General features: G+C 46.9%; 1 protein-coding gene across 2 annotated transcripts in view; it reads right to left on the bottom strand.

Moving 5' to 3' along the window:
• Nucleotides 1-4,002: 4,002 nt before the first annotated feature.
• TRAF3IP2 (TRAF3 interacting protein 2) overlaps nucleotides 4,003-26,199 on the bottom strand; it is a 54,762-nt gene continuing 32,565 nt past the window's right edge. For both annotated transcript variants that reach the window (XM_075554662.1, XM_075554661.1), the window contains 6 exons: nucleotides 21,153-21,331; nucleotides 18,357-18,445; nucleotides 12,537-12,605; nucleotides 11,431-11,547; nucleotides 6,870-6,944; nucleotides 4,003-4,553 (listed from right to left, as the gene is read on the bottom strand). In XM_075554662.1, coding sequence (XP_075410777.1) covers nucleotides 4,407-4,553; nucleotides 6,870-6,944; nucleotides 11,431-11,547; nucleotides 12,537-12,605; nucleotides 18,357-18,422 — 474 coding nt within the window. In that variant the 5' untranslated portion in view covers nucleotides 18,423-18,445; nucleotides 21,153-21,331 and the 3' untranslated portion in view covers nucleotides 4,003-4,406. The remainder of the gene's footprint in view (nucleotides 4,554-6,869; nucleotides 6,945-11,430; nucleotides 11,548-12,536; nucleotides 12,606-18,356; nucleotides 18,446-21,152; nucleotides 21,332-26,199) is intronic.

Raw genomic sequence — 26,199 nt, 5'->3', positions numbered from 1 at the left:
CAGTTGTTGTAGAGATGGGCCAGAGAAAAACTAAAAGGATTTGATCTGCGAGCAGATTTTTGTCAGCATGCAATTGTTCCCTCATTTAAAAATAATGCCAGGAGAAGATGCATAGGCCAACCCACTTCATGAAAAGTCCAACTGCATACAATCACAGCAATAATTAATCCCCCAAAGAATTTCGCACAGAACAAGCTGCAACACGATCATGTAATCCTCCAGCCACCAGAGGACATAGGTGCCTCTCCCCTCAGGCCTCCCATGTTCACGAGGCTCAGTTCTCCTCTGGGAGACGCTGGGTCATTTGTTGAATAAATCTACCACCCAAACCCAGAAAGCTTTCTCACCTCATCAGATGAACATCTGCAGAACCAGGACACGTGGGTTCCACCCGAGGGTGGACTACAAGCAGCCTGTTTTTCGGGGTTCCACTGATTCATAACTCAAGCCGACGAGAGTGGTTGCTAGAGCCCCACTCAGAATGAACACTCCATGGCAGAACTAAGTGATCGAAAATGACCATTTATTTTGGTGCTTTGTATTCCTCACCCCCTCCACCCTCACCCCCTCCACCCTCACCCCCTCCACCCTCACCCCGCCTCCCCGTTGTTGGTTTTTTTCTGACCTGTGCGTTCTGTTTATTGGGCTGGTGGGCTCATTTTGAACTATTTCTGTTGGGAAATAGTATGAATTTCCTCACTGTGGTATTTTCCCACCATCTAACCTTCTCCCCCTTTTCATTTGTCCCTATGAGAGTGGGCCTCACCGATTCTTCTTGGTTCATTAGGAAGAGACAGAAAGATGTGTTTGAAGAGACTCCTTCTGGATCTTTCCCAGTGACCGTAGGACTTGGTAATCCACCTGGCAAAGGTGGCGGTGACAATGGGGTGCTTGGCAAAGGAGATGAGGTGGTTGATGTAGTGGCTGGGGTTAAGAAAAATGCTTCTGGCAAAACATCATGAACTAAGACGTAGGATGTTCGTGATCGAGAGCCTGCATCCGTTACTGCGATGGTGCTAAGAACTCAATCTGTGACTTGTTAGGGAAAAAGAAATAAAGCAACGATTCTCTGAGTACTGGATTTAGAAACAGGCTAACACTTTGATTGTAACCATGTACTGGGATGTCTTTGAAAAATATAGAAAAGAAATCAAGCAAGCAGGTATTTTGAAATCAGTCACTAAAAATTAAAACTATATTTTAACTCAAGTGCTTTTCGACAGGACCCTCATCATGCTTTCTGTCCACATCCCCAACTCCCCAAATCAGTTTGGGTCTGGATACAGCTGTCAGTCAAGAGGTTACAAGAGGTTATTTTGACCCCAAGCCAGCCTTACCCTACTTCTGCCCCAGGAATATCTAGAGATGAATCCAGGAGGGCCAGGATCACATCTAAATAGACCAGTGTTTGACCGCTTTAAACCAGTTGCTAACATTCCTTTGGCGTTCTGGGGTATTAGATTTCACAAAAATTTCAGGAGCCAAACTTTCACCACTTGGCCAGGTGGTTGTGTGCGAGTTTTTGTTTTTCTTTTCTACCAGTCCCACCAGCTGTAAAACTTTAATGACAAGTCCTGGAACACCAGGGACCTTCCTTCATCATTTAATGAGTGTTTGAGGAGTCGGGCTGGTCTCTGAAGGGAGGAGGGGGGGACAATATCATATTACTGAACCTTTACACACCAGAAACATTTTGCAGTAATAATTGTTCATGTCTCTCTCTCTCTCTCGCTCTCTCTCTCTCTCTCTCTCTCTCTCTCTTTTACAATTATGGCTTGAATCCTTGATGGTGTCATCAAGGGTGCAAAAAAAAATTTTTTTTAAGAACTTAAATTGGGGTTTATGGGGGTTTTCCAGGAATTTAAAGTTATCCAAACAAGAAAACAGATTCTACTAGGTCTCAAATTCGACCACAATTAAGGGATTTACCATAGAGTCATATAAACGACTATATCACGTGTGAGAGTTTTTTTCTTCTTTTTCTATTAAAAAAAAAAAGAACATTCACCATACCCAGTAGACATCTAGGCTATAAGAGAAACAAACATTTTATTATTATTATTATTAGCCAAGTTTTTATCCATGGTTCACAAGTATTTGTCTTTTTCCTATGGGGGCATGTACAGACTGAATGATCTCACAGCCCAATTAAGCCTTCCTTTGAAGTTAGTGAACTGGGCGCATAAGGCAGAGCAATGGTTCTCACAGCCAGGAAGTCTTCATGCCGCTCTATCTGGGCTTTAATTACAATGATCCCACTTTGCTCTACAGCCTGTGCACATTTATTATGTATAAGTACATATTTTATATATAGGTATGTGCATTGGGATTTTTGGATTTTCTTTTGAGATCAGATTAGCAAAATAGATGTATAAATATTGTTTCCTAAATCAGTCATCTAATGGGGTTATTGAAGTTACTTTAGGAAAAAAAGAGAGTATCATGTTAAGAACCATATAATTTTATCTCCTGAAGACATAATTATGAAAATTCATTATGAAAATGAAATCTCAGCATTTCTGAAGAGAGTCTCTAAAATTTCAGGTGTATACCTTAAGCCTTGTAGGGTCATTAGAGATACTTTTGCCCGTATCATTTTATAAATGGTTACCTTGAGTTACCAAAGTCACATAGTTAGTCAGTAGTAGGACCAAGACTAGACTATAGATCTCCCAAACCACAATTCTAGCTTGCGTGATACACCCTCTGACACTCAGATGCACACACATACCCAGGCCCTAAACACTGTGATCGCACCATTAAGAATCATGGGTGTATAAACAAGCGGCCATCGAGCTCAGAAGAAACAAAGCCCACATGGAAGAAGCACACCAGCCTATGCGATCATGTGGTTCCGATGGGATCAGTTATCAGGCATCAAAGAACAAAAAAATCATATCATTGGCTGCATACTTCCATGATACGATCGCCGAGGACAAACGGGTGCATAAGCAAATGTGGTGAAGAAAGCTGATGGTGCTCGGTTATCAAAAGGGATAGTGTCTGGGGTCTTAAAGGCTTGAAGGTAAATAAGTGGCCATCTAGCTCAGAAGCAACAAAGCCCACATGGAAGAAGCACACCAGCCTGTGCGATCACGAGATGTCGAAGGGATCAGGTATAAGGCATCATCAGAAAAAAAAAAAATCTTACCACAGTGAATGAAGGGGGAAGTGCAGAGTGCAGACCCAAAGCCCATTTGTCGGCCACTGGAGACCCCCTCACAGAGGGGTTTAGGGGAGGAGATGGGTCAGTCAGGGTGCGATGTAGCACCGATGAAGAATACAGCTTTCCTCCAGTTCCTAAATGCTTCCTCCCCCCAACTACAATGATCCGAATTCTACCTTGTAAGTCTGGATGGAGCAGAGGATGTACACTGGTGCAGATAGGCGCTGGAGGCACAGGGAATCCAGGGCGGATGATACCTTCAGGACCAGGGATGTGAAGGGCGATATGGGGAGGGTAGAGGGTGAGTGGGCTGGAAAGAGGGAACTGATTACAAGGATCTACATATGACCTCCTCCCTGAGGGACGGACAACAGAAAAGGGGGTGAAGGGAGACGCCGGACAGGGCAAGATATGACAAAATAATAATTTATAAATTATCAAGGGCTCACGAGGGAGGAGGGAGCGGGGAGGGAGGGGAAAAAAGAGGACTTGATGCAAAGGGCTTAAGTGGAGAGCAAATGCTTTGAAAATGATGAGGGCAAAGAATGTACAGATGTGCTTTATACAATTGATGTATGTATGGATTGTGATAAGAGTTGTGTGCGCCCCTAATAAAATGTTAAAAAAGAGAGAGACTCATGGGTGTGTGCTGTATAGAGTTGTCCTGTTAAAAAGCTCTACTGCCAGAACCAAGCTTTCGAGGTTCCATTAAAAGGAACTATTTAACTATCTTGGCCTTAATCCCTGAACAGTCATCTGTTACATTTATCTAATATTACAAGTAGGCAGCATTATTGACATCTGTCTATCTACTTTGAGATAAGTGAAGCACAGCCTTACCAAAAGAAGTAAATATTTTATTTGTACCCAAAGCAATTTGGTCTGAAGATACATGCTGTATCTGGCTAACTCACGAAAGTCGCCTTAAGTGAGAGGAGGGTGTTTGCAGCTGTTTGTATGGATTTGCTAAGCAGGAGGGGCCTGGAACAGACCCTGATTCTGTGCGGGGCCACATTGGACAATTGGACGTGGGCTCCCTCGCTGGGTTGAAGCAGTGGGGGGCACAGAACAGCCAGTCTCCCCTGCAAAGACGGCTCTGTACAAGTCCCCGGAGAAAGAGAGCACTTTCATCACAGGCTTCCAGGGCTGGAGCCCCCTCATGGGGGTGCTGAGAAACAGCCTGCACTAGAAGAACATTTGTTGGGCCAGGCAGGGTCCCAGTGACCTGGGGAGGGGAAGGTCACAAGGGCACCACCTGGAGGGTGGGCAGAGGCCCCCGGGGTGGGGCCACATACTCTTCTTCCCTCAGCAGCCGCAGGAGGATGTTTTTCTTGTTCTTGGGCCAGCTGTAGACGTGTGTGTTCTGAAGCCAGGTGGGCACATGCTCCTAGAAGAGAGTCACAAGGGCAGAGGCCATCAGAGACAAGCCTGGGTCCCAGCTCCCAGCCGGGGTTCCCACCCATCCATGGGCGACTCCCAGCAAGTGGCCCTGGGAGTGGGGCTGCTGTTTTTGGAAGGGGGTTGCATGGGAGGCGCTCCTGGCTTCTAGTGCGGCAGCTCTGGTGATGGAAACCACATGTGCACAGCCTCCTCCGGCTGCCTCCCAGGCTACCTGCCCTCTGCACATCGACGCGCTTTTCACCACGCTCACATCAAAGGGGTAGGGCAGAGGTCGCACAGAGTGATGTGAATCCCCCGTGACGTGGGAGGAAGTGTGCCAAGAATCTGGCCTGAATCACATTCCTGCTCCCTTCCCGATCTGGCCGGCAGCAGGGGGAGTCCCACCCCTCACCCCTCTCCAGGCCTCAGTTCCCAGGCAAAGGCAGAAACTGTGAGCCTGGGCCCCCAAGTGTGCAGTGTCAGACTACCCTCCTGGAGCTGACCTGCTAGTGTGGGAGACAGACAATGAGTACATGAAGCATGGACAGTGGGTTTCACACATGCCGGGAGACAAATTAAGCAGGGAAGGGGGCAAGGGGGCTGAAGTAGGAGCAGGAGTCAGCTCAGGAAAAGTCTCACTGGGGAAAGGAGCCACAAGGCCCATGGTGTGAACAGAGGGAGGGAGGAAAGGAGGTGGAGAGGTAAAGGGGAATGCATCAGAGGAGACCTGGAGGCCAGGTGAGAGCTTTGGGATGTACTCTGATGCGATGGGACACCCTTGGGTGTGGGAGGCTGAGCTTAGAAGCGCTATATAATCATAGACCTTTGTGGACACTTGTATGTCACACATTATACTCAGCATTGTGGATAACCAAATGAAAATGACACTGTTCTTGCCATGAGGAGTTCCAACTCTAATAATCGAGGCAAAATAGAGAGCCATTCGGTGCCAGGCTGTGATATATAACCAGGGCAGGGACTGGAAGCCATCTGCCCCAAGGGCAGGCAGTCGGGGATGGTCTGATGAGGACGTAGAGGCAATCATAAAACCAACTGCAAGTGGGTTTGCTTTTTATGTCACCACACTCCAGTCATTCTAAACAGTTATTCCCACGTCTCAAGTCCCAGCTGTACACCATTGACTCAAGGTACTATCATTAAGAATGCTCAAGCGAGGGGCAATTAAATAAGTCGGCCTAGGGGAGCAGAGGTCAGGAAAGGCTCAAGAGAGATTGCGTAGGAACGCAGAATTCACTAGGTAGACAAGTCAGGAAAGGGCCTGGGAAGCCAGGGAACAGAGCGAAAGGCACAGAGACACACAAGAATAGGACCCGTGTGATGGCCTGCTCCAACAGTCCAGGATGCCCAGAGCACACAGCATGTGCTGCCAGCATAATAAGGGGAGACTGTGCAGGTGGGCCCAGTCTTCTTCCGCGAGGACTCACGTCATACTAAGAGAGGTGGACATGAGCTAGGATCAGCGGGAAACCCTCCACAAAACGGCTATCCCGGAGAGAGACCCAGTCTGGGATGTTCCCCTTTCATGATGGATCAGAGACTAGCTGGTCCAGTGTCAAAACGGAGGATGGAAGACCCTTAGCACAGTGTTCTAGGGGGCAGGGAACCTGGGCAAGGAGGAGCAGGAGGAATGAGAAGGGGTGCTGCTATACAGGTTGTGCACTATACCACTGCGGGGTCCCAGTCACATAAATTGGCTTCTGTCCCACCCGGGCCTCCATGCAGCCCTGCCTGCTGGGACCCTTGGGGGTAAGCCATGCACCGCTGGGCTCAGAGTGCAGTGATCCGATTCTCATGATTGTCCCTCCACCACTGCCTCCCCTTGGCCAACCCAGGCACGCGGCCTCAGGCAGTCTTGCCCCAAACTGTTGCCAAGAATCCTCTTGTGAACCATAGCAGGATTCACGCTGGGGACCATGTAGCTTTAATTCCTGTTCTTCTGAAGCGTGGAGACCTGCAGGGAGTGCAACAAAGCACTGGGGCACACCGCCAACATAAAACAGATGTACCTTGACTTTTATGTACAAAGATAAGAAGTATCAGGTGAACAGTCTCTTTCCCTCAGCACAAGCTCCTTCTTTGTGTGCAAAGGCTGTTTGAACAATTAGGCCAGTGATGGCCTTATCAGATAACACTTGGAAACCTTCCTGACTCATGCTGCCGAGCCACGTGGTACAACGTGTTGGTCTTTCTAGTAAGACTGTCATTTGAAGGGATGGCCAAAGAGTTCGACAAGGTTTTCCACTTAAATCTCCAGATGGCAGAACAAAGCAAAGTTTCGGTTTGGGTTTTTTTATTTGTTTACCTTCTTAGCGTTTGGGAAGAGCACAGGGATGAATCTGAAATTCATGCTTCCTTGTTTTATGAACTCAATCTGCATCTGGAACCAAACAGATAATGTGGGATTAATTTTATAAATCAGTTAATGGTAGCCATCGTTTTGCAAAATCTGCAGCAAAAGTGACAAACCACCAAGATGTCACGTTGAGGACTAAAATGTACCTGACTCAAGTCATAGGATTTTCAGGGACCCACATGCATGCAAAAACTGGACGATGACTGAGGAAGACCAGCAACGAAGAGATGCCTTTGACCCCTGGTGCTGGTGAAGCCTGCTGACTACGCCATGGACTGCCAGAAGAACAAACAAGTCTACCTTGGAAGTCCAGCCAGAATGTTCTTTAGAAGTGCGGACGGCATGACTTTGTCTCATGTACTTTGGACATGTGATCAGGAGAGACCAGTCCCTAGAGAAGGGCATCGTGCTTGGGGAAGCAGAGGGTCAGCGACAAAGGAGGAGGCCCGGATGAGATGGAGTGACAGCACAACCCCAGCAGCAGACTCCCGCGTAATCATGCCGAGGAGGAGAGCCCAAGGCAGAGCCTTGTTTTGTTGTGTTGTCGAACTTCGAACCTCGTGGACGGATAGCATCTAACAACAATAACATAACCGTACAAACACGCACATTATCAGCATGCTGATTTCTTTGAGTAGCCAACACTGTCATTTTAAGTCCTGCACACTGCGCCTCTATGTCCTTCACACACTCATTAACTCAAGGCCTATCGATAGTCACCCTCTGCAAGGAGACTTTGGATTTCGAGATCTGGGCTATGTACCAAGTGTGCTCCAGTCAGCTCACATGGGCTCATGAGAACCAGCTGTTCGCATGCCTTCGAATTCTGTGTTTTCGTGATTTCAAAACAGTACCTTGAAACCGGCCAGGGTGAGCGCATACGGTGGAAACTGGGCAGTGCTCCGAATGGGGAGTTGTGTTTTTTGTTGTTTTCCAGTGACCCAGCTGACAGGAACATCCATGACACCGTGCCTATCCTCACAAAGCCAACCGTCGGTCCAGTGAGCAGGCAGAAAGGTCAATTACCAACCACAGTGGGATGTGAACAGTGTGACTGGAATGCTATGGCAGCCCAGGGTGGGCGCTGTGCAGTCTTCACCGGGGGTGTGAAGCAGGGTCACAAGGACGTGCCACGTGGGTACTGGAAGAGAAGGATTTGGCAAAACAGGCTGGGGTGCGGGGAGGACATTCTCAGCAGAGGAAGCCACATGAATAAATGTCTGCAGAGGCGAGCGTACCAAGCACAGACGGTGGTGATCAGCCAGCTAGTCCTCGCCGTGACTAGAGCCTGGGATGGGGCATGGGAGAGAGAGGAGACGACTCTGAAAGGGCAGTTCGGGAAAGCTGTCTGCTAGACTTCAGATTCCCCACACCAGTTCCAATTTTCTCTGCTCCTATGACGGCCCAGGGAGATTTCACAGCCACGAACCCTATCAGACCAGGATAGTCGGTACAAGGAGAGTTAGAATCTTCCAAATCCTGTGAGCAGCACGAAGCTCTGTCTTCTGGTGACAAGGTGATGAGGAATTTTGCGTTCCCACCGATTTCATGTGGTGATTGATTTTTGTAACTGAGAAGTCCTCATCGTGCATGGGCATAGAAACAGAACAAAGGAGAAAGTAGCAGTGGTGAAGACTGGCTATTGAAATCACCATAGAAACCCCTCACAGAGACACACTCACAGACACTCGAGCGTGCGCAGGCGCACATGCAAACATACACACTGATTCACATGCACAACCACACACAGCTACCTTCTCCCAGGTGTTTTCTCAGCATTTAACACCAACACCAAAGGCACATTTCCCACATGACCCAGTACTGAACAACTAACAGGGCCAGCCACACCAGCACAGAACAAACAGGAGGGCCATCAAATTAGTCAGTCAAAAGTGAAGAACAGTATCTAGTTTCTGACTTTGGAGATGCCGTTCACTGTAAAATGCAGTGTGGCCAATAGGTCACCCGATCTATTGAGGGGCCACCCAGCCACCAAGCATTTTTCTTCCCAGGCTCTCATACTTGCAGACTTGCTCTGTGGTGAACTCGGGAGTCCTCCTCATCGGCCCTGTCACGGCCACGCTGTAACTGTCTGATGGGCTTATGGTGCTTGGGGTATACGGGGGTGTGAGAAGTCAGCTAAGTGGGAGGGAAGGTGCCTTACCCCCAAGTTTAAGGTCCCAAGACATTGTTGCTCTAAAAAGCTAAGCTGGAGATAAAGTGCTTCATGGCAGAGCACAGTCAGCCAATCTCTGATGCGCTGCTTCTTACTGCCCGGCTCTGCCACCCTGCAGGAGAGCCAGACACATTTCCTCAGGAGTTGGCTCAGACCTGGAGCCCTTCCGACCACCCACAGTCAGCTCCTAGGGCTGGCAGGCTCCTAGAGATGCAGGCACTGGGCATTCTGGTACCGTACAGTCACGCATCAGGCTGCCAAGAGACAGCAGAGACAGCCTTGCAGTCTCATGGAAGTGTGTCCTGGGTATTTCTCCCGACTCCTTGCCTTCCATGTTGACCTCACCCCCTTGCCTCTGCTGTGACGTTGGCTTGGTTTTCTGAGCTCAGACAGTGCAAGAGGTGACAGCGACCCTAACCCACCTGGGGAAGACTCACCTACTTACCAAGTTTCCCTACACGGACACACACGGCAGAGCTGGCTGACTGTCCTGCAGTTGACCTGGGTTGCCTCTGGTTTTGAGCCGATGACTTAGGTCGCTGAGATGGCTTCTCCTTTCTACTCCCTCTCCCACCTCAGTCAGGGAGCCCTAGGTCCATCCTGGGTGCCTACCCAATAGGGTCTAGTGCAGTGGTTTTCAAGCCATTTTGAATCTCAGAATCCTTGGCAAACAAACAAGGCTGAGAAGCAAAAACCGGCACTGGTTGGGGTCGGGGTCGGGGTCGGGGTCGGAGGCCCGCACCAAGCTCACTCAGGCACGTATGAAGACTCCCATTAGGGCAGCGGTTCTCCACCTTCCTCAGGCCGCAGCCCTTTCATACAGCTCCTCATGTGGTGGTGACCCCTCAACCACACAATTATTTTTGTTGCTACTTCATAACTGTAATTTTGCTACTGTTATGAATCGGGCAACCCCTGTGAAAGGGTCGGTTAAGCCCCAAAGGGGTCTAAACCCACAGGTTGAGAACCACTGCATTAGGGGGTCACAGAGCAGTTTCACAGCCACGAGTCTCATCTCGAATTCCAGTCAAGCCGGAACTGTCTCCACAGCCTCACTATGCTTACGGAGAGGAGGAAGATGGGGATGGCATCAAGCAACCAGCACCAAAAGTGGGGACATTTCCCGTCGGAATGTTCTAGGAAGATGCGGAGTAAATCTAAATTCCTACCATTTTTCTCCCCACTGGTTTCAGTTCATCTAAGCCCCCTTATTCAGGTGTGATGGTAGAATGTTGTATCACGCACTAATGACAACTACTTCCCCTGAGTGGGAGACACTTTACAGACATATCTCATGTCTTCTCCACAGCACTGCTCTGTAAACACGCATGACCCGTTTTACTAATAGAGATACTGACGCACCAAAGTTGTAACTGGCCTATGGTCACTGCTATACATTGAATTGTGCCCCTCCCCCTCCCCACTCCCCAAGAATATGTAGTGTACATTCTAACTTCTATCCCTGTGGACAGAGTCCCCTTTGGAAATGGGTTGTCTTTGTGACATCACTGAGGCAGGCCGAGTGCAGGATTATCTCGAACCCAATTCTTCTGAGACTTCAAAGAGATCAGCCTAAAGCTAGCATGGAGACTGGAGAAGCTAAGTACATTAAGACTGCCCAGGAACGGATGCTCAGAAGAGATGAGGCCCTTCCTCCAGAGCCTGCAGACAGAAAGAAAGCCTTCCCCTAGCTCCTGGCTGCTGGATTCAGACGTCTCATCTCTCAGCCATATGAAGGCTGTGAGGACCGGGCCACCTTTCAGTCTGTTGTGCATACAGTGGCTATGAGTTGGAACCAGTCTCTTAAACAACAGCCTCTGGAATAGGAGGGAGACTGACTACATACAGAGAAAATCGATCTCTGTTCATTAAAGGCACCAACTAGTTATATGTCGGTTATGGGCACACTACATAACGATCAGTTACATAACGTGCTCATAAGAGGACTGAAGTTGAACAGCATGGATCCTTGTCCCTCTGTCCCTCTGCCTCTGTGCAAAGGCAGGGGAGGGCATATGAAGCAGATACAAGAGCCTCCACCAGTCCCCAGCCCTGCCCGAGGCCTCTCCTAGGATTTCACATGCACAGTCAACAACCAAACCAGCAGAGTACCACCTTCCAGAATCTTGGAGCTTAGAGACCAAGGCTTAAAGTCTCTTTGTGACCAACAGGAACACTGTGTCCCAGAGCTACGGTGATTGGCCTGAAACAGCCCCTTGCCCTGACGGAGCCTGGGGCCACCACACAGCCTCCAGCACCTTGGGAAAGAGCCTTCCCTACGAAGGTGTCCAGCAGCTCCGAGGGGGCCCAGGTGTGGGACTCCTGCGCACTCACCATTCGATGGATGTACTTAGTGTGTAAGCCATGCTCATTGTCATCCAGCTGGGCCTCGGCACCCTCCACATCCTGTTTGTATTTGGGGCTGATTGCTATGATTATCATCACTGTCTTCTGTTAATGAGAGGCAGAAAGGCATGTTTATGCAAGTGTAAAGTGGGCTCTATTTGGGGAAGGCGGACTGGACCCTGGCCAGCAGGGCTGCAAGCATTCTCTGGCATGCCCGGGACAGAGCGCCAGATTCACGCTCTGCAGAGTGAGCCGCACTCTGACCGCCACTCTAGCAAAGGCGGATCCCCAGCCGCTGCCCCCACCCAACACCCACTCCCGGAGCAGACGGTGCAAGAGCTCCTGAAGAGCCACGCGTTTGCCCACCACTTCCCGCAGCCGCCTCGAATATCATGACAGCCCGGATCACTCAGCGAGTCGGCACCCGCGACGAGCAGCCCCTCCCCCTTCCCACTGTGGGGGTCCGTCACCGCCCTGCTCCTGGGGCGCTCACACCGCACCCGCAGCGAGACGAGCCTGCCACGCAAACCAACACCGGGCTGCAGACAAAAGGAGGGGCGGCCAGAAGTCCGGCCCCTCCAAAAGCCGCAGCCGAGGGGACACACTGGCAGCGATCAATTCCTCTCTTGTTAGAGCTCAGAGTGTCCCAGTGGCCAGTATAGATCCTGTCATTGGAAAACAAATCACGGGGCTGCGAGTGAGCCCCCGGGGCTGCGCTGCACACTCCTCCCCCAACGCTCAGGGCGGCCGCCCAGCAAACGGAATTCTGCCCTTCGCGCCCGCAGCCCGCCTTCATGTCTTTTTTTCCTATTCTGGCAACAACAGCAACAACGCAGGGCTTGCTCTGATTGTTATCAACCACCTGTGTCTGGTGGGACCGTTATATCCGCCCATGCAGGTCCCGGAGGGCGACCCCGCCCCCACCCCTCCTCCTGCCATTCCAAGATTTCTCAGAGCTTCCAACAAGGGAGTCTGTGGGAACTTGCTCCGCTTTGGACGTGGGTGGGATGCCAGGGCTTCTTTAATAAATGAACTTCACCAGCTCATGACTGTTCCCCCAGGAAGGCCATCTCAGAATGTGGGAACATACTTACATCCCTAAGGTAGTGCTCCATCCATTTAATGACATCTATGCCCCGGATTCTGTCCTCGAATAGATCAATCTAGAAGAGAAAGATATGAGGGGTCACAACACGCTGTCTCTAGACTCAGAGCAAGGGAAAACAGAAGAGATGAATCAACATCCACATCTAAAAATCTGTGCTGTAAGCACTAACCTCCCTGGGGCCTGTGGTTAGACTCCCATGTGGAAGCGGGCTGCCTTTGTTATGCTAATGCAGCAGGTCAGGTGTGGGGTTGGAGTCCACCCCTTCTGAGATATAAAAGAGACTGAACTAGGAAGCTGAGGAGAGGGAAGATAGAGGCCAAGACATGGATGCCTGGATCTGCAAGGAACCAGGAAGCGGAGGCTTTCTCCAGAGCCATCGGAGAGAAAGGCTTCTCTAGTGCCAGCACTGAGACCGGTGGTTCTCAGCCTTCCCAATGCCGGGACCCTTTCATACAGTTCTGCATCTTGTGGTGACCCCGAGCACAACATTATTCTCATTGCTACTTCATCCCTGTCATTTTGCTACCGTTATGAATCGGGTGACCCCTGTGAAAGGGTCGTTCGACCCCCCAAAGGGGTAGACACTCACAGGTTGAGAACCGCTGCCTTGTGAGAAAATAGCTCTCTGTTTGTTAAAGTCATGCCCTTGTGGTATTTCTGTCATAACACTATTAGATAACTGAGGCCCAATTCGGTACCAGGAATGGGGTGCTGCTCTGGCAGATGCCTCCAGGTTGTGGAAGCGGTTTTGGAACTGGGTAATGGGTAGAGGCTGAGGGAATTTTAAGGTGCCTAGTATTAAAAACTTAGATTGCTTTGCAGAGACTGTGGATGGAATTGAAGACTCGGAGGCCCCTCTGGTGAGGGCTCAGAAGGGAGAGGCGAGCTCTGGAAAAGCCTCTTTCATCTCAGAAAGCGCATATGGCATGGGCACCAGAGTGTTGCTAGAGATGTGGACATAAGCTATGCTTTGGTGAAGCCTTAAAAGGAAATGCTGAACATGTTGCTGAACAATGGAGCAAGGGTGATGCCGTTCTGTGCCGTGGCAAGGAATTTGTCTTAATTCTCTTCAAATGTTTGGTGGAAGGTAGGACTTGGGATGAACTTGGATATTTGGCTGAGGAGACTTCTAAGCAAGATCTTGAAGGGACTGTGGGGTTTCTCTTTGGTGCTTACAGTGAAACATAAAAGGAAAGGGTGGGTTTAAAACTGAAACCAGAACCAAGGACATGTGTTCTTATGTTCAACAAGGATCTGACGACGTTAAGCCTGTGATTGATGGGTCTAACCTACTACCACAGCAAAAGATCCATCATCTTAGACTGAAGGGGGCAGAGAAAGGGCGAAAGGGAGGAATGCCGTCTCCCGTTTGGAGGCAGCAAACAGGCCCGAGGAGGCACATCTGTTGTCTACCTTGTGCCTGTTCCATCGCTGTACTTTGAGAATAGATAGTTTATAGTCTAGATTTCACAGGTTCACAGATGCAGGGGAATTTGGCCTCAGGATGGAATACAGCTAACATTTCATTCATATTGATTCAATGATTCAGAAGTAATATGGTACTTGAAATTGATGTAAGATTTTCTGGGGTGACATGATGGAGTGAATTTGTTTGCATGTGGCAAGGCTATGAATTTGGGTTGAGCGGCAAAGGGTGGCGTGCTATGAATTCAATTATGTCCCTTGAAAATATGCATTGTAAATCCTAATCTCCACATCTGTTGTTGTAATCCCTTTTAGAAATGGGCTATCTTTGTTATGTTGATAAGACAGGACTGGTGGAGGGTGTGTCTCTCTTGAGATATAAGAGAAATTAAATTAAAATAAGCAAGAGAATCTGACATGGGGGAAGATCAGGGCAACCCACAAAGAGATCTCCAAAGAAAGAGACAAGGACCTTCCTCGGGAACCAAGAGCGTGAGGAAGGCCTCTCCTCGACTGGTGGTGCTCCTACACTGTGAGAAAATTAATTTGTTGATTAAACAGCATCAACCTGTGGTATTTCTGTTACAGCAGCACAAGGTAACAGATCCCGCTCCCATCGTATAGATTCTATATTGGGTTTCCTAGGATTTTAAAATCTTTACAGGCGTAGACAGCTCCTCTGGATTGGCTAGAGGATTTGAACTGCTGACCTTGCAGTTAGCAGTCTAATGTTTACCCGATAGCACTGACAGTACTAGTGCCTTTTTTTTTGCAGTGGGAAGCACATAGGTTTCAAAAACAAAATTCAATTTTCATAGAACGTTGCCTATTTCAACATGAGTACAGGTATTTAACTATTAAATGTCTATTAGAATATAGTGAGATATATCAACATGTGTGCATAGCTAGACAAAGAATAATTTTTTTTAAATCTGAATGATTCAGAGGAACATCAAGTTGGCTATAAGCTATTTACGTATTTGGAAAGGCAATAAAATTCTGCAACATTTTAATGGGTGTATTTTTGTTGAGATGTGGTGCTTTATTTGCACTGGGTCATTATTATATCAGGTCCAGTTTCTCTCTTTTTTCTTCTTCCAGTTTCAATCTATACATTTCAAAAGGATGATATAAAACCTGGAGCAAATCAGTTACCTTGATGGGGGGAAAGTTTATGATGAAAGTCAAAAAAGTAGAATACTTGGCACTTGAAAAGACTGATATTTAACATCAATCTTCAACAATATGGAGGGCAACTAGAAGAGGAGAAAAACCAATTGTTTTCTGTTTTATAGAAGACCAAATAAGAAACCCTTTGTGGGCTCAGGCTTTAACAGTCAAAGAGGTGTGTGTGTGTGTGTGTGTGTGTGTGTGTGTGTGTGTAAGCATTCTTCATTGTTAGAAGGATCTTGTACTGGAATGGGAGGTTAAGGGAGTAGATTGACTCTCTGTCCTTGAGTTGCAGTGATTTGATTCGGTCACATTGCTCCCAGATGAATTATATGAAATGTCCTGCTCCTGTTTAGGAAATGATAAATGCAAGTCTCAGCCATTCAGCAAGCTTCTATGTTCTCTGTGCTCCAGCCTCACCTCTATTCTTCCCACATACCCTCTCATCCCGCCTCCATGGGACTTCTGTAGCCTTGGCCAAAGGGGGAATCCTGCTCACACCTGACTCCAGTCCCCTTTCTCTCCCCATTGAATGACTTTCTTCACTTCAGCTCACTAACTCTACCCCTTTGTGACACCTTGTAGTACTGGAAAATGAATATAGTACTATAACATGCTTTCTACTGACATATGTACTCCATTACTCTTGTTAGAAGAAAAAGCATGTCTCCTTTAGGTCTGTCTTGTCTCCTCAACCTAATTTTGAGCTTCTCATGGAAAAGATCCTATCTGTGTGCTCTAAGCTATCAGACACAGAGGGCACAAAATGAGTTCAAGATTTGTTTCTTAACCGATAGAACATCAAAAATGGAATGGTCTTCCTTTGGGTGTAGAGGGCTCCTGGTTTGGTCAATGACGACATGCAGTAATCTTAAGAAAGATTTGCAGCTCTTTGTGACTACATGTGGTTACTAACCGGCTTTCTAAGGTGCCTGTAAGGAATAAAACGTGTTAACACTGAAAAGGCGTATCGAGTCTATTAACCCAGCACAACGGTTTTACTGGTTGAACTGGGAACCAATAAGATTCATGATTCATATTTTCATGATGATGATGATGGGATTCAATTATATTTTTCTTTAAGTCATTTCTGATATGACATGTGAAGAAATAAAAAGACATGAATACCAGGCATGGAGTAAATACTCCATACATGGTCGTCGGTACTACTAGCCCAGTTCCAGGAGGATCCTGCCCCGCTGGGTTGGAGAGCCAGCCCCTGTAGCACAGTGGTGTAGGCAGCACTTGACGGCTCACAGCACTTTAAACCCACCCGGTGGCTCTGTGGGCGAAAGCCCTGGCCACCTGCTTCCATGAAGATTACAGCCAAGAAAACCGAGGGGGCCGTTCGACTCTGTCCCATGGGAATGAACCCGGCAGCACCCAGCAACAGCTGCTGAGTCGGAGCCCACTGTGCGTGATTATCTTCCATGTGTTCCTCAGCTCTCTCCCAAAGTCCAAAGCCCCTGTCAGTCTCGCTTTTCACACAGTGCACCTCTTTGGATTCCTGTTACCTCTCCTCCCTCCTCTCTCGGACCTGTGGGTAGCAACAGCTGCCTACTTTAACTGTTCCAGGATATTGCACCCTTCCCAACAGAGTCCCTAAAAGCTTCCCACAGCTTTGCAAATGGCCCCTCTCTTAAAGTCTGTTACCCATTAATTTGATCGTGACACTGGAGGAATCGTCCTGTAGCAATAGACTAACTTAGCTGTCCAGACTGGGGCTCTCTGACTGTACAGAAGGTTTCATAATGATAAAGGTCAGGAGTTGGAGTCTTGGAAAGTCACGGGAGGAGTTCTACTCTGTCTTACAGATTGACTGTGAATCGGCATTGACTCGATGGCAGTGTGTTTGGTTTGGGGAGAATATACTCTGACTGTGGAAGTCATAACAACCTGGGCTCCTCTCTAGAGGACTCAAGATGCTTATTTGGGAAAATGATTATAAAAAAAAGTTAGGTCTTTTCTGAAATGTTGGCCTTAGATCTTGTCATGTGATTTTATGTCACTGTTGCTATACTATTTTCTTATCCTGGAAATGACCATGTGAAATGTTTGTCTTTAGATCGTCAGGAGGGAGAAAGACAGGGCTTTCTTCTCCAGTCTCGGGAACCTATAGGAATTTCTACCTGGCTCTATAGGGTCACTATGCATTGGCATCAACTCAGTGGCAGCGAGTTTGGTGGTTGTTTTTTTTAATATGGTCATGAAGTTGGATTGTGCGTGTCTTTACTTATTTATTCAACTTTCAGACACTCCTAGTTAGAAAAAAGAATGACAGGATAAAGGAAAATGTAAATATAAACTTACGTTAAACAATAAGTAATCTTTACATTTTATAATAGGCTACCAAGTGCCCCCTCTTGATCTTTCAAAATTCTCTCCCATTCATTGATATCCCCTCTCGGTGTTCCCCTCTGCAGACTTCACTGTCACCCAGGACCCAGAGAAGGCCGCTGGGAAAGCAAACAAGTGAGCGCCGTGTGTGAGGAAAGTCAGTCGCTGGAGCAGCCTCCAGTGGTATTTTGTCATCCTAACTTTCCAGTCACATGACTTTAAGCTGTGTTGTTTCAAGGGACTGCAGCAGGACAGGAGGGTGGGCTCTGCTTTCTGACATTTCTTGGCCCCAGATCTGAGTCCACAGAGCTGAGGGAAATCTACCTGGCCTTGAAATAGAGCAGACCAGCGAGAAGCTGCCCTGCGAGGAGCGGCCTGGATCCCGGGCAAGCCAGGCTGCCGCGTGGGCTTTAGCTAGCTCCAGGAGCCTGGAATTGGATTCTCAAGGGACCGAACCCCCAAGCCCCGCGCAGAACAAAAGGGCCGTGCAAAATGATCCCTTGGCTCTGGTGCAGCAGACAGCTTCCAAATCACAAGGAAGTACAACCCAAACAGGTCCCACTGGGGGAAAAGGTACAAGGTTCAACGGGAGTCAGGCTCCTCGGGCCAGCGCCTGCTGCTTGTGGGGTCTTGGTGTTCAGAATCTCTCGGGGTCACCTCAGAAATCTTACAAGAAGAAAAATACTAGCGACTCTAGCTAGTTTAAAACCAAGGGGAAAAAATGACCTAAATCCATAACCATTAAGTTTTCATAATCATGTCAAGTAATATAGTTCAAAACAGCAACAGCTGTTTATACTTTCATTTCCTGTTGTTTGTTTTCATTGTTAGTCACTTTAACTGTTTGGGTTCTCTTTCTGGATAAAGTACTCACTGCGGTTTGAAAGCCATTCACCAACAGAAAGTTGACAAATTTCACCACCTCCATGGCTGTGTCCATAGAATATGTAATAAAGACTTTCCCTAAAAGAGATTGTTCACATGTATTAGAAATGAGTGAAGTGATTCGAGGCTAACCAGCCCTTCGGAGAGGCATGCAGTGTCTTTTGTGCTCCAAGAATAATAGAGGGGAACCTGGGCTGGGGGCAGTTTGTCTAGGAACTTCCGTCCTCCGCGGTGCAGGTTCTGCAATTGGATTGCTGTCCTCAGAACATAGCTCCTCAGAGTCGAGGGGGCCAGGGGTCTGTCCATCGGAATGCTGACTGCTCAGGGTAAGGGGAAAAACGGGGCATATGGGAGCTCTCCAGGCTGGGAGACAAGCTGGAGAGATCTGAAAAACCACATGATGCTCTAACAAAAATCCACCACCCAGAACTTGTGGGTCCCTAAGATCAGACCACCATCTGGTTTCCTAGAGCCACTTGGCACCATGCCCAAGGAACACAGCTTGCCAAAGAGGCAGACATGCTCCAGGAGACCCACAGGGCCACCCAGCAGTGTCCTCTTTTGATCTGGTGATGATGTTCTCTGTGGCATTGGAACGTCCGCTTGACTAGACCCAGGGAGGGAGGGGGGTGGGCTTGGGCAGGGGAAGGCGGGGGAGGAAAGAGCAGGAAGTTGGGGTAGACTGCAGCGCCACTCAAAATTGTTAGTCGGCACTTCAGCTTCTTAAGGGAGAGGCTCCACCGCGGGGCATTGACACCCTCATGACGCCTCACGGTGCCTAGGTCAGCTGAGAGCGCAGACAGTAAGGGGCAGACAAGTTTAGCTCAGGCAAAACAAGAACCAATGTTTTTTCAGGCGAAAGGCCTCAGAGGCAGTATCGCGCCAGCAATGCAAACCGAGAGGGAAATCCTGTCTGCGTTGATTTTGATTGAGGAATGGACTGGCTAGGTCTCAGGAAGTTCCTGGGGCAGAGGGTTGGAAAAGAAAGGAGGCTTGGAGGGAAAATAGGCATTTGTATGAACAAGGAGGCTTCAAAAAGTTGTGGGAAGGTGAGACGAAAAGACAATGGCATTTTCCCATGAACGTTTTGAAGCTCTCCTACCCAGCTCTGCTTGGCTCTCAAATAGAAGTCTGTCCAATGCTCTGATAGGACTGTTTTGGCAGCCAGCATATTGATGACACTCAATTTTATTCTCTATACCTAATATACAAGCAACTCCCGTGGAAGTATTCTCAGGACTGCCACTGTAGATTGGGGTTTTACTACAGGGCTTACCACCTACAGTGTGCTGTCTGTCACCAAGAGCTCTGGATGGAGGCATAGTGGTCACCTACTGCTGCTAAGCTAACTCCAAGGTCAGCAGTTCAAAACCACTAGCCACTCTGTGTGGAAAAGATGGGGCTTTCTGCTCCCATAAAAAGTTACAGTCTGAGAAACCAGCAGGGGCAGTTTCTACCCTGTCCTGTGAGGCCACTGTGACTCAGCATCGACTTGATGGTAGTGAGTTGGCTTCTTTTTGTTGTTAGTTTCACAGTGGTGCTGTCAGGTAAGCATTGGACTGCTAGCCACAGGGTTGATGGTTCAAACCCACCAGCCACTGTGAGGGGAAACGGTAAGTCGATCTACTCAGGAAAAGATGTGCAGCCTTGGACACTCTGTATAGAGTCGTCAGGAATCATAATTGACTCAGTGGCAAAAACTAACACACTCAGAAACCTCCCAGCTGTTGTGTCAATTCTGGTTCACAGCCACCTCACAGGACAAGGTAGAACTGCTCCTGTAACTCTTCATGGGAATAGAAAACCTCATCATTTCCTGAGGAGCAGCTGGCGGTTTTGAACTGCTGACCTTGATGTGAGCAGTCTACGGTATAATCCACTCTGCCACCAGGACTCCCAGACTCGGTAACAGTGGGGACTGATTTGATCCTATATGTAGTAATATCCGTTCTCTAGAAGAGTTCAAATTTAAAACACAGGGTTTTGAAAGAACTTTGGGGGTGGGGAGGGACAGTAAATGAAGAGCAACAATGACTCGTGGTCATAGAAGTCTTTCAGAGTTATGAATGACTAGAGCACAGGTCTTCCAGCAACCAAGGCTGGTTTCGGAGCGGTGCGGGGATCGGGCAGGGGTCTGATAGGATTGTCGGAGCTTTTCTAGCAAGCACAGCAGAACATAACCGTTTCACAAGTGGTGGCTGCTTTCAAAGGGTTTCTGGAACTGACTTTCCTGACTGACCTTAATCTGTGACCATTTGGTGCTATTTCAACTTTTCTGGTTCTGACTGCAAAACGTGGAAAACGAATCACCACCTGACACTTCTTTGGAGCCAGCTTTACATAAAAGGCTGAGTTTGCGTTAGGTTGTGAAGCAGTACAGAGAATGAGAGAGCATCTTTCTTCCAAACAAGATTGCTCCTTCCTACAGGAAACGGCCTGGTGCTTGATGGCTGCTGCTGAATTATGGTGAGACTCGAGGTCTCTGGATAACACCACATGGTCGCCAAGGCCACTCAAGAGCAGCATGTGGAGCGGGGACTGAACGAGTGAGTTGTCGGTTGATGGAGCGCCTGTCGGAGAAAATCTAGTGGTAAGCACATTGTGAGTGTTACTGGGAGTTTCAGACTCTCTAAGCACACTTATTCAAAAGTGCGGGCTATTTTTATTGAAAATCAAAAGCTAGAAAATAAATTTTATTTCACAAAATTAAAGATGAATGATACTCAGGTCCTCACCAATTTGAAGACCTAGCCAGGAGGCAAAAACAATATAAGAAACAACTTACGTAATTCTTCTGGCAAATTGCTTGTTTTCAGAGTTCCTCTGGCTGGAGGGTTACTAGGGGGTCTGGGGACCGCAGCTGAGGACTGAGCATGGGGACCCTGGGGTCTCAGGTCTGCAGGACGCTCCAATGAGTGCTCAAGAGCTCCAGCTCTGTTCCGTGTCTGGTAATACAGCTGGTCCCTGGAAAGGCACATGCCGACAGTCAGCTTTCATTTCTTATGAAGACAGACCGCGAAGCACAAAAATCCTTTTAAGAAGCCTTAAAAGTGCGCCTTCTTCTTTGGCTGCCACTTTGAGAAGGAGGGACCCGTAGAGGCCCATGGAATGTTAGCAGCAGGGGCCTGTGCGAAGGGGTCAACAGAGGGGACCGGATTTGGTTTCCCAATTTAAGCACAGTCGTCCAATTTGGAAAATACAGTCTCCACCCAACAGAGTTACACCTCCACCATACAGGCAGACCTCAGAGATGCTGAAGGCTCAGTTCCAGGCCACGGGAGTAAAGGGAATATTGCAATAGAACAAGCCACGCAATTTTGTTGTTGTTGTTGTTTTCCAATTGCACATAAAAGTTCTGTTGACATTGAACGAGTCCAGCTAGTATGCAACAGCATGATGGAAAAGTGTGAAATACTGTGGGAGTTGCCAAAATAGAATGCAAAGACATGGAGCAGGCACATGCTGTTGGAAAAACGGTGCCAGCAGTCTTGCTCGACGCAAGGTTGCCACAAATTTCAATTTTTTCCCCTAAACCCACAATAAAACCCTTGTAAGAAATTAAGTATTCCCATAATGGGAGGGGGGGGGGACACCCAAAGGTTGGTGCTATAGATAATGGCAGAAACAGTTAACTATAGACCAAAAGACAAAAGAGGTCATGCACTTTCAAAGTATGATATTGGTAATATGTGAATAAAAACGTGATTTCCAATATCCTTTAGCTACGTTTTATTGTATAGCATCTCGGGAACATTCTGCTGAAATAGTCCAACAGATTTATGTCTGGTATTTGGGAGGCCGTAGGGAAGAAGCGCTTCCCTGCAAGCACTGTCACAAGGGGCTGAGTTTTCTGCAGGAAGACTCTCGGCATCATGCGTGTCAAGCGCAGGGCGTAGGGCATCCACTGGGGCCAGTACACTTCTAGCAGGCTCCTTCTGGAAGGGCTCTGGGCCCAACAGCGATCGTGATGCCAACAGCAACTTCCTGCTTCCGGACTGTACTGTGGCATTGGGACCTGGGCTCAAGAGTTCCAGGGCTGGGTTTTCAATCCTCCACCTTCCTGACTGGGACAGAGGAGCTATCTTCTTTGGTTATCCGGTTCTGTAGTGTTGCTTTGGGATTATCTCTAGAAGACCAACCCAAAGCTCATTCCTCCAGCCACCAACAACCTTGTAAGTACTCAATTCCTTATCTTTAACCCCATTTTGCTTAAAATAGTGATAATTATTTTCCTGTTTTTTATAACTGGATCCTAACTGATGGGAGGCTGGACTCAAACTGTATTGGTAATATTTCATTTCTGATTTTAGAATCTGAAGCAAATGTGGCAATATTCACATTTTTTAAAATCTAGGTAATAAGAACATAGCTATTTGAAGTTTTTGTGTGGTTGAAATGCTTTGATATTATACATGTTAGAAATGTGTTCTTATTGTAAAATCTATATATGGTTGCTCTGCATGATTTTAAAGATGGTTGGTTGTACTTTCATATTTTCCCCAAATGAGTAGTAAAAAATTCTGAAAGTCTTATATATAAGATTTAAAATAATTCAGAACCTTAACTATATTTTATTTTCTAATATGAATGTTTCAGGAGGCTGTTTTATTTTATTTTATAATTAATATAGAGGAGGCAATCTACAAAATAAGCCTAATCTATAAGGGAGCTTTTCCCAACAAATTTCTTTATGTCCAGAGGTCCTTACTTATCAGAAAAGGCAAGTGGGTGTCCCCTTGATAAAGAAAGGTTAAGATCCTGATGATATTTTTTAGACTTCATTTTGAAAACCCATCTTACAGGTTTTGATGAAAGGGTAAACTTTCTGCATTCTTCTTTAAAATAATCAATCAAAGGAGGATTATCTTCGTCATCTAAAGTTATTTTTCATTATCCTAAAATGATGAAACAAATCCACAGAGAACTTAACCGGCTTAGGTTGGTGTTACACAACCAATTACTCTGTATTACCTTTGCAACTCCTCCATAAATCTGAAATGCTTTCAAAACAAAAACTTCTTCTCTAAAAAAGTACTGTTGCCTCCCTTCTTCAATACTAACCGTATTTTATGACGATGCCTAAAATCTATTTTCTTGGGATTTTAGAGATTTTCTCTGCAGGAGTGTGTATCCTGCTAGAAAAGCTTTTTTTTCTTTCTTTTCTTTTCATTCCATTTTAAAGGACATGCATTTTGTTTTTCTTTAAAGTAAAGGGTCTGGGAATAAAAAGTTGAATGACCCCTGTGGTCTTTTGAGTAGCCTGGACAGAAGGTGTGTGCTTTCTCTACCCTGGTCAATAAAGAAGGCTTCCTTCCTTTTAATAACATTTTTTAGCTTATTAGCATTTTCTGTATTTCTGAAAGATCCACATTAATAGACCCTTCACAACCCATTCCTTTCTAAAGAACAACATATTTTTCATTTCAGTGGGATATAAAGGTTGCATTTAAGAAAAAGCAAACATTCATCTACAGTAGTGGTTCTCAACCTGTGGTCTCAACCCCTTTGGGGGTTCAACAACCCTTTCACAGGGTCGCCTAAGACCATCAGAAAACACATATTTCTGATGGTCTTAGGAACCAAGATACCGCCCCTCTATCCGTCTCCAGATGGGCCCCCCCACATATGAGTACCTGGTGTGAAGACTGTTACCCGTGTTACACCATGCTTCAAGAGAAAATTTCATTTATTTGTCATTAGAAATATTTCACAATCTATAATTCCATATTGTTTTTGTGATTAATCACTATGCTTTAATTATGTTCAATTTGTAACAATGAAAATACATTCTGTATATCAGATATTTACATGACAATTCATAACAGTAGCAAAATTACAGTTATGAAGTAACATCGATAATAATTTTATGGTTGGGAGGTCACCACAACATAAGGAACTGAATTAAAGGGTCATGGCATTAGGAAGGTTGAGAACCACTGACCTATAGGTTACCCCCCACTATCCGAAAGTAGCACATTCCCATAAAACTTCCCATGATTCCAAATGGAAGATGCAATTACCATGTGTGTTAGTCCCTGTAGACTAGAGAAACAAATTCATAGACACTCATATGTATATAAGAGAGAGTTTATATAAAAGAGCACTTGTATATTGAGAAAACATCCCAGCCCAGTCCAGATCAAGTCCATACGTCTGATATCAGCCCATATGTTGATACTAGTCCATAAATTCCTCTTTAGACTCACACAGCCATGCAATGCTGCTGAATGCAGGAAGAGCACAGGCCGGTGGGTAGGAAGTCGTGTGGATCTAGTGGTGTAGTAAGCATCTCAGTGCTGATAGGGGTCTCCACGTGGCTCCTTCAGCGCCAGCACAGCTCCATGTGTCTTTGTCCATAGGAATGTCTAGCACGGAGTGAACCTGTGTCCCGCCTCCAGCGAGCTGGTTATCTACTTAGCGTCTCCAAATGAGGTCATCAAGCTGCAACCTGATTGACAGGCTAAACTCCACCCCTTCACTCTTAAGTCTCAAATTGACAACAGGTTATGTAAAAAAAATTGAACATCCTCTGACCCTCCTTCTCCTCAGCCCAAATAACCTACTGTGGGAAGCCGCAGCTCTCGCCGCCATTACAAGATGGCGCCGGGCAGTCAGGGCGGTGGCCCAGTTAAGTGGCAAACAACCACTTAGAGCATGCGCACTGCTTAGATGACGTAGTCATAACTCCACCCTGGAGTATGCTAATAAGGGTTCTGGCGAACGCACCAATCAATGCACAGCACGTCCCCATAGAGCGCATATAAGCAGCAGTAGTTTGGGGCTTCGGGGTCTTTTTCCGCATCTGCAAATCGAACCCGCATTAAACGCCTGTGGAAGAATCCTGTTGTGGCGAGTCCTTCTTGCTGGCAAGACTGAGCGCGCGACAACCTACCAAATAACACATAAGACCTAAGCTAACACAAACACATAGTGTTCGCTGACCTGGTTTTGAGTTATGCTGAGTGTAGCTCCCGGGGGAGGAGCTTGGCAAAGCCAGTCTCCTTGCTCCGAGTGCATGTAACAACTTGCTGCAAAGCAAACACTGAACACGAGTTTCACGTTTCTCTGTTCTTCGGAGGGTTTTTGGCAGGAGAGACGAGTGTGAAGTGAAAGCTCAATTCTTCATTGCATTTCTCCCTATCAGCACAGATACTAATGTCGTTCTCTTTGTTCAAAGGGAAGTGGCATGGAGCGAACTTTCAAAGAGCGGGGGCTACCTGTATTCTCTTACCAAGTTGTCAGGAATTAGGGGGTCCTTCTTCCTGTGTGGGGGTCCTGGTGGCGAAGTGGTAATGTGTTGGGCTGCTTAATCTGCAAGGTCAGCAGTTCAAAAGCACTACCCTTCCCACTTGGGAGAAAGACTGACTTTCTATTCCCATAAAGAATCAGTCTCAAAACTCATAGGCAGTTCTACCTTGTCTTACAGGGTTGACTTGATTGTAGTGAAGACTGTTTTTCTTGTTTGGCTTTGTTCCCATTTCTGTTAGCTCCATAAACTTTAAGAAGCAAAGAAAAACTTGACCAAGAGTCAAAAGAGGACAATGGGGAGGAAAAGATTATAAGAGTGTTAAAAATAATAAAACCAAAGTAATGAAAAACCAGAATTGCCTTTCTGGAAGAAGACATAAGAGAGTGACTTAATAGTGGAGCTCAACACGTCTTCATGTTTTTATTACAAAAGAAAATATCAGGTTATTTTTTTATTTCCATTGAGAATTTACTGAATTTTTCAGAAATTAAGTAAGAAATGAGTTTAAACAGTACCAGAACTAGGGAGAATAGAACTTCCCCACCATGGGAGGCAGTCATCAGTAAACATAAAAGGCCAAGTG

The sequence above is a fragment of the Tenrec ecaudatus genome, chromosome 7 (assembly GCF_050624435.1).
Source record: "Tenrec ecaudatus isolate mTenEca1 chromosome 7, mTenEca1.hap1, whole genome shotgun sequence".
NCBI classification, from domain to species: Eukaryota; Metazoa; Chordata; class Mammalia; order Afrosoricida; family Tenrecidae; genus Tenrec; species Tenrec ecaudatus.
Note: the sequence above shows the minus strand (reverse complement) of the source record. Positions and strands in the feature narration are given on the sequence as shown.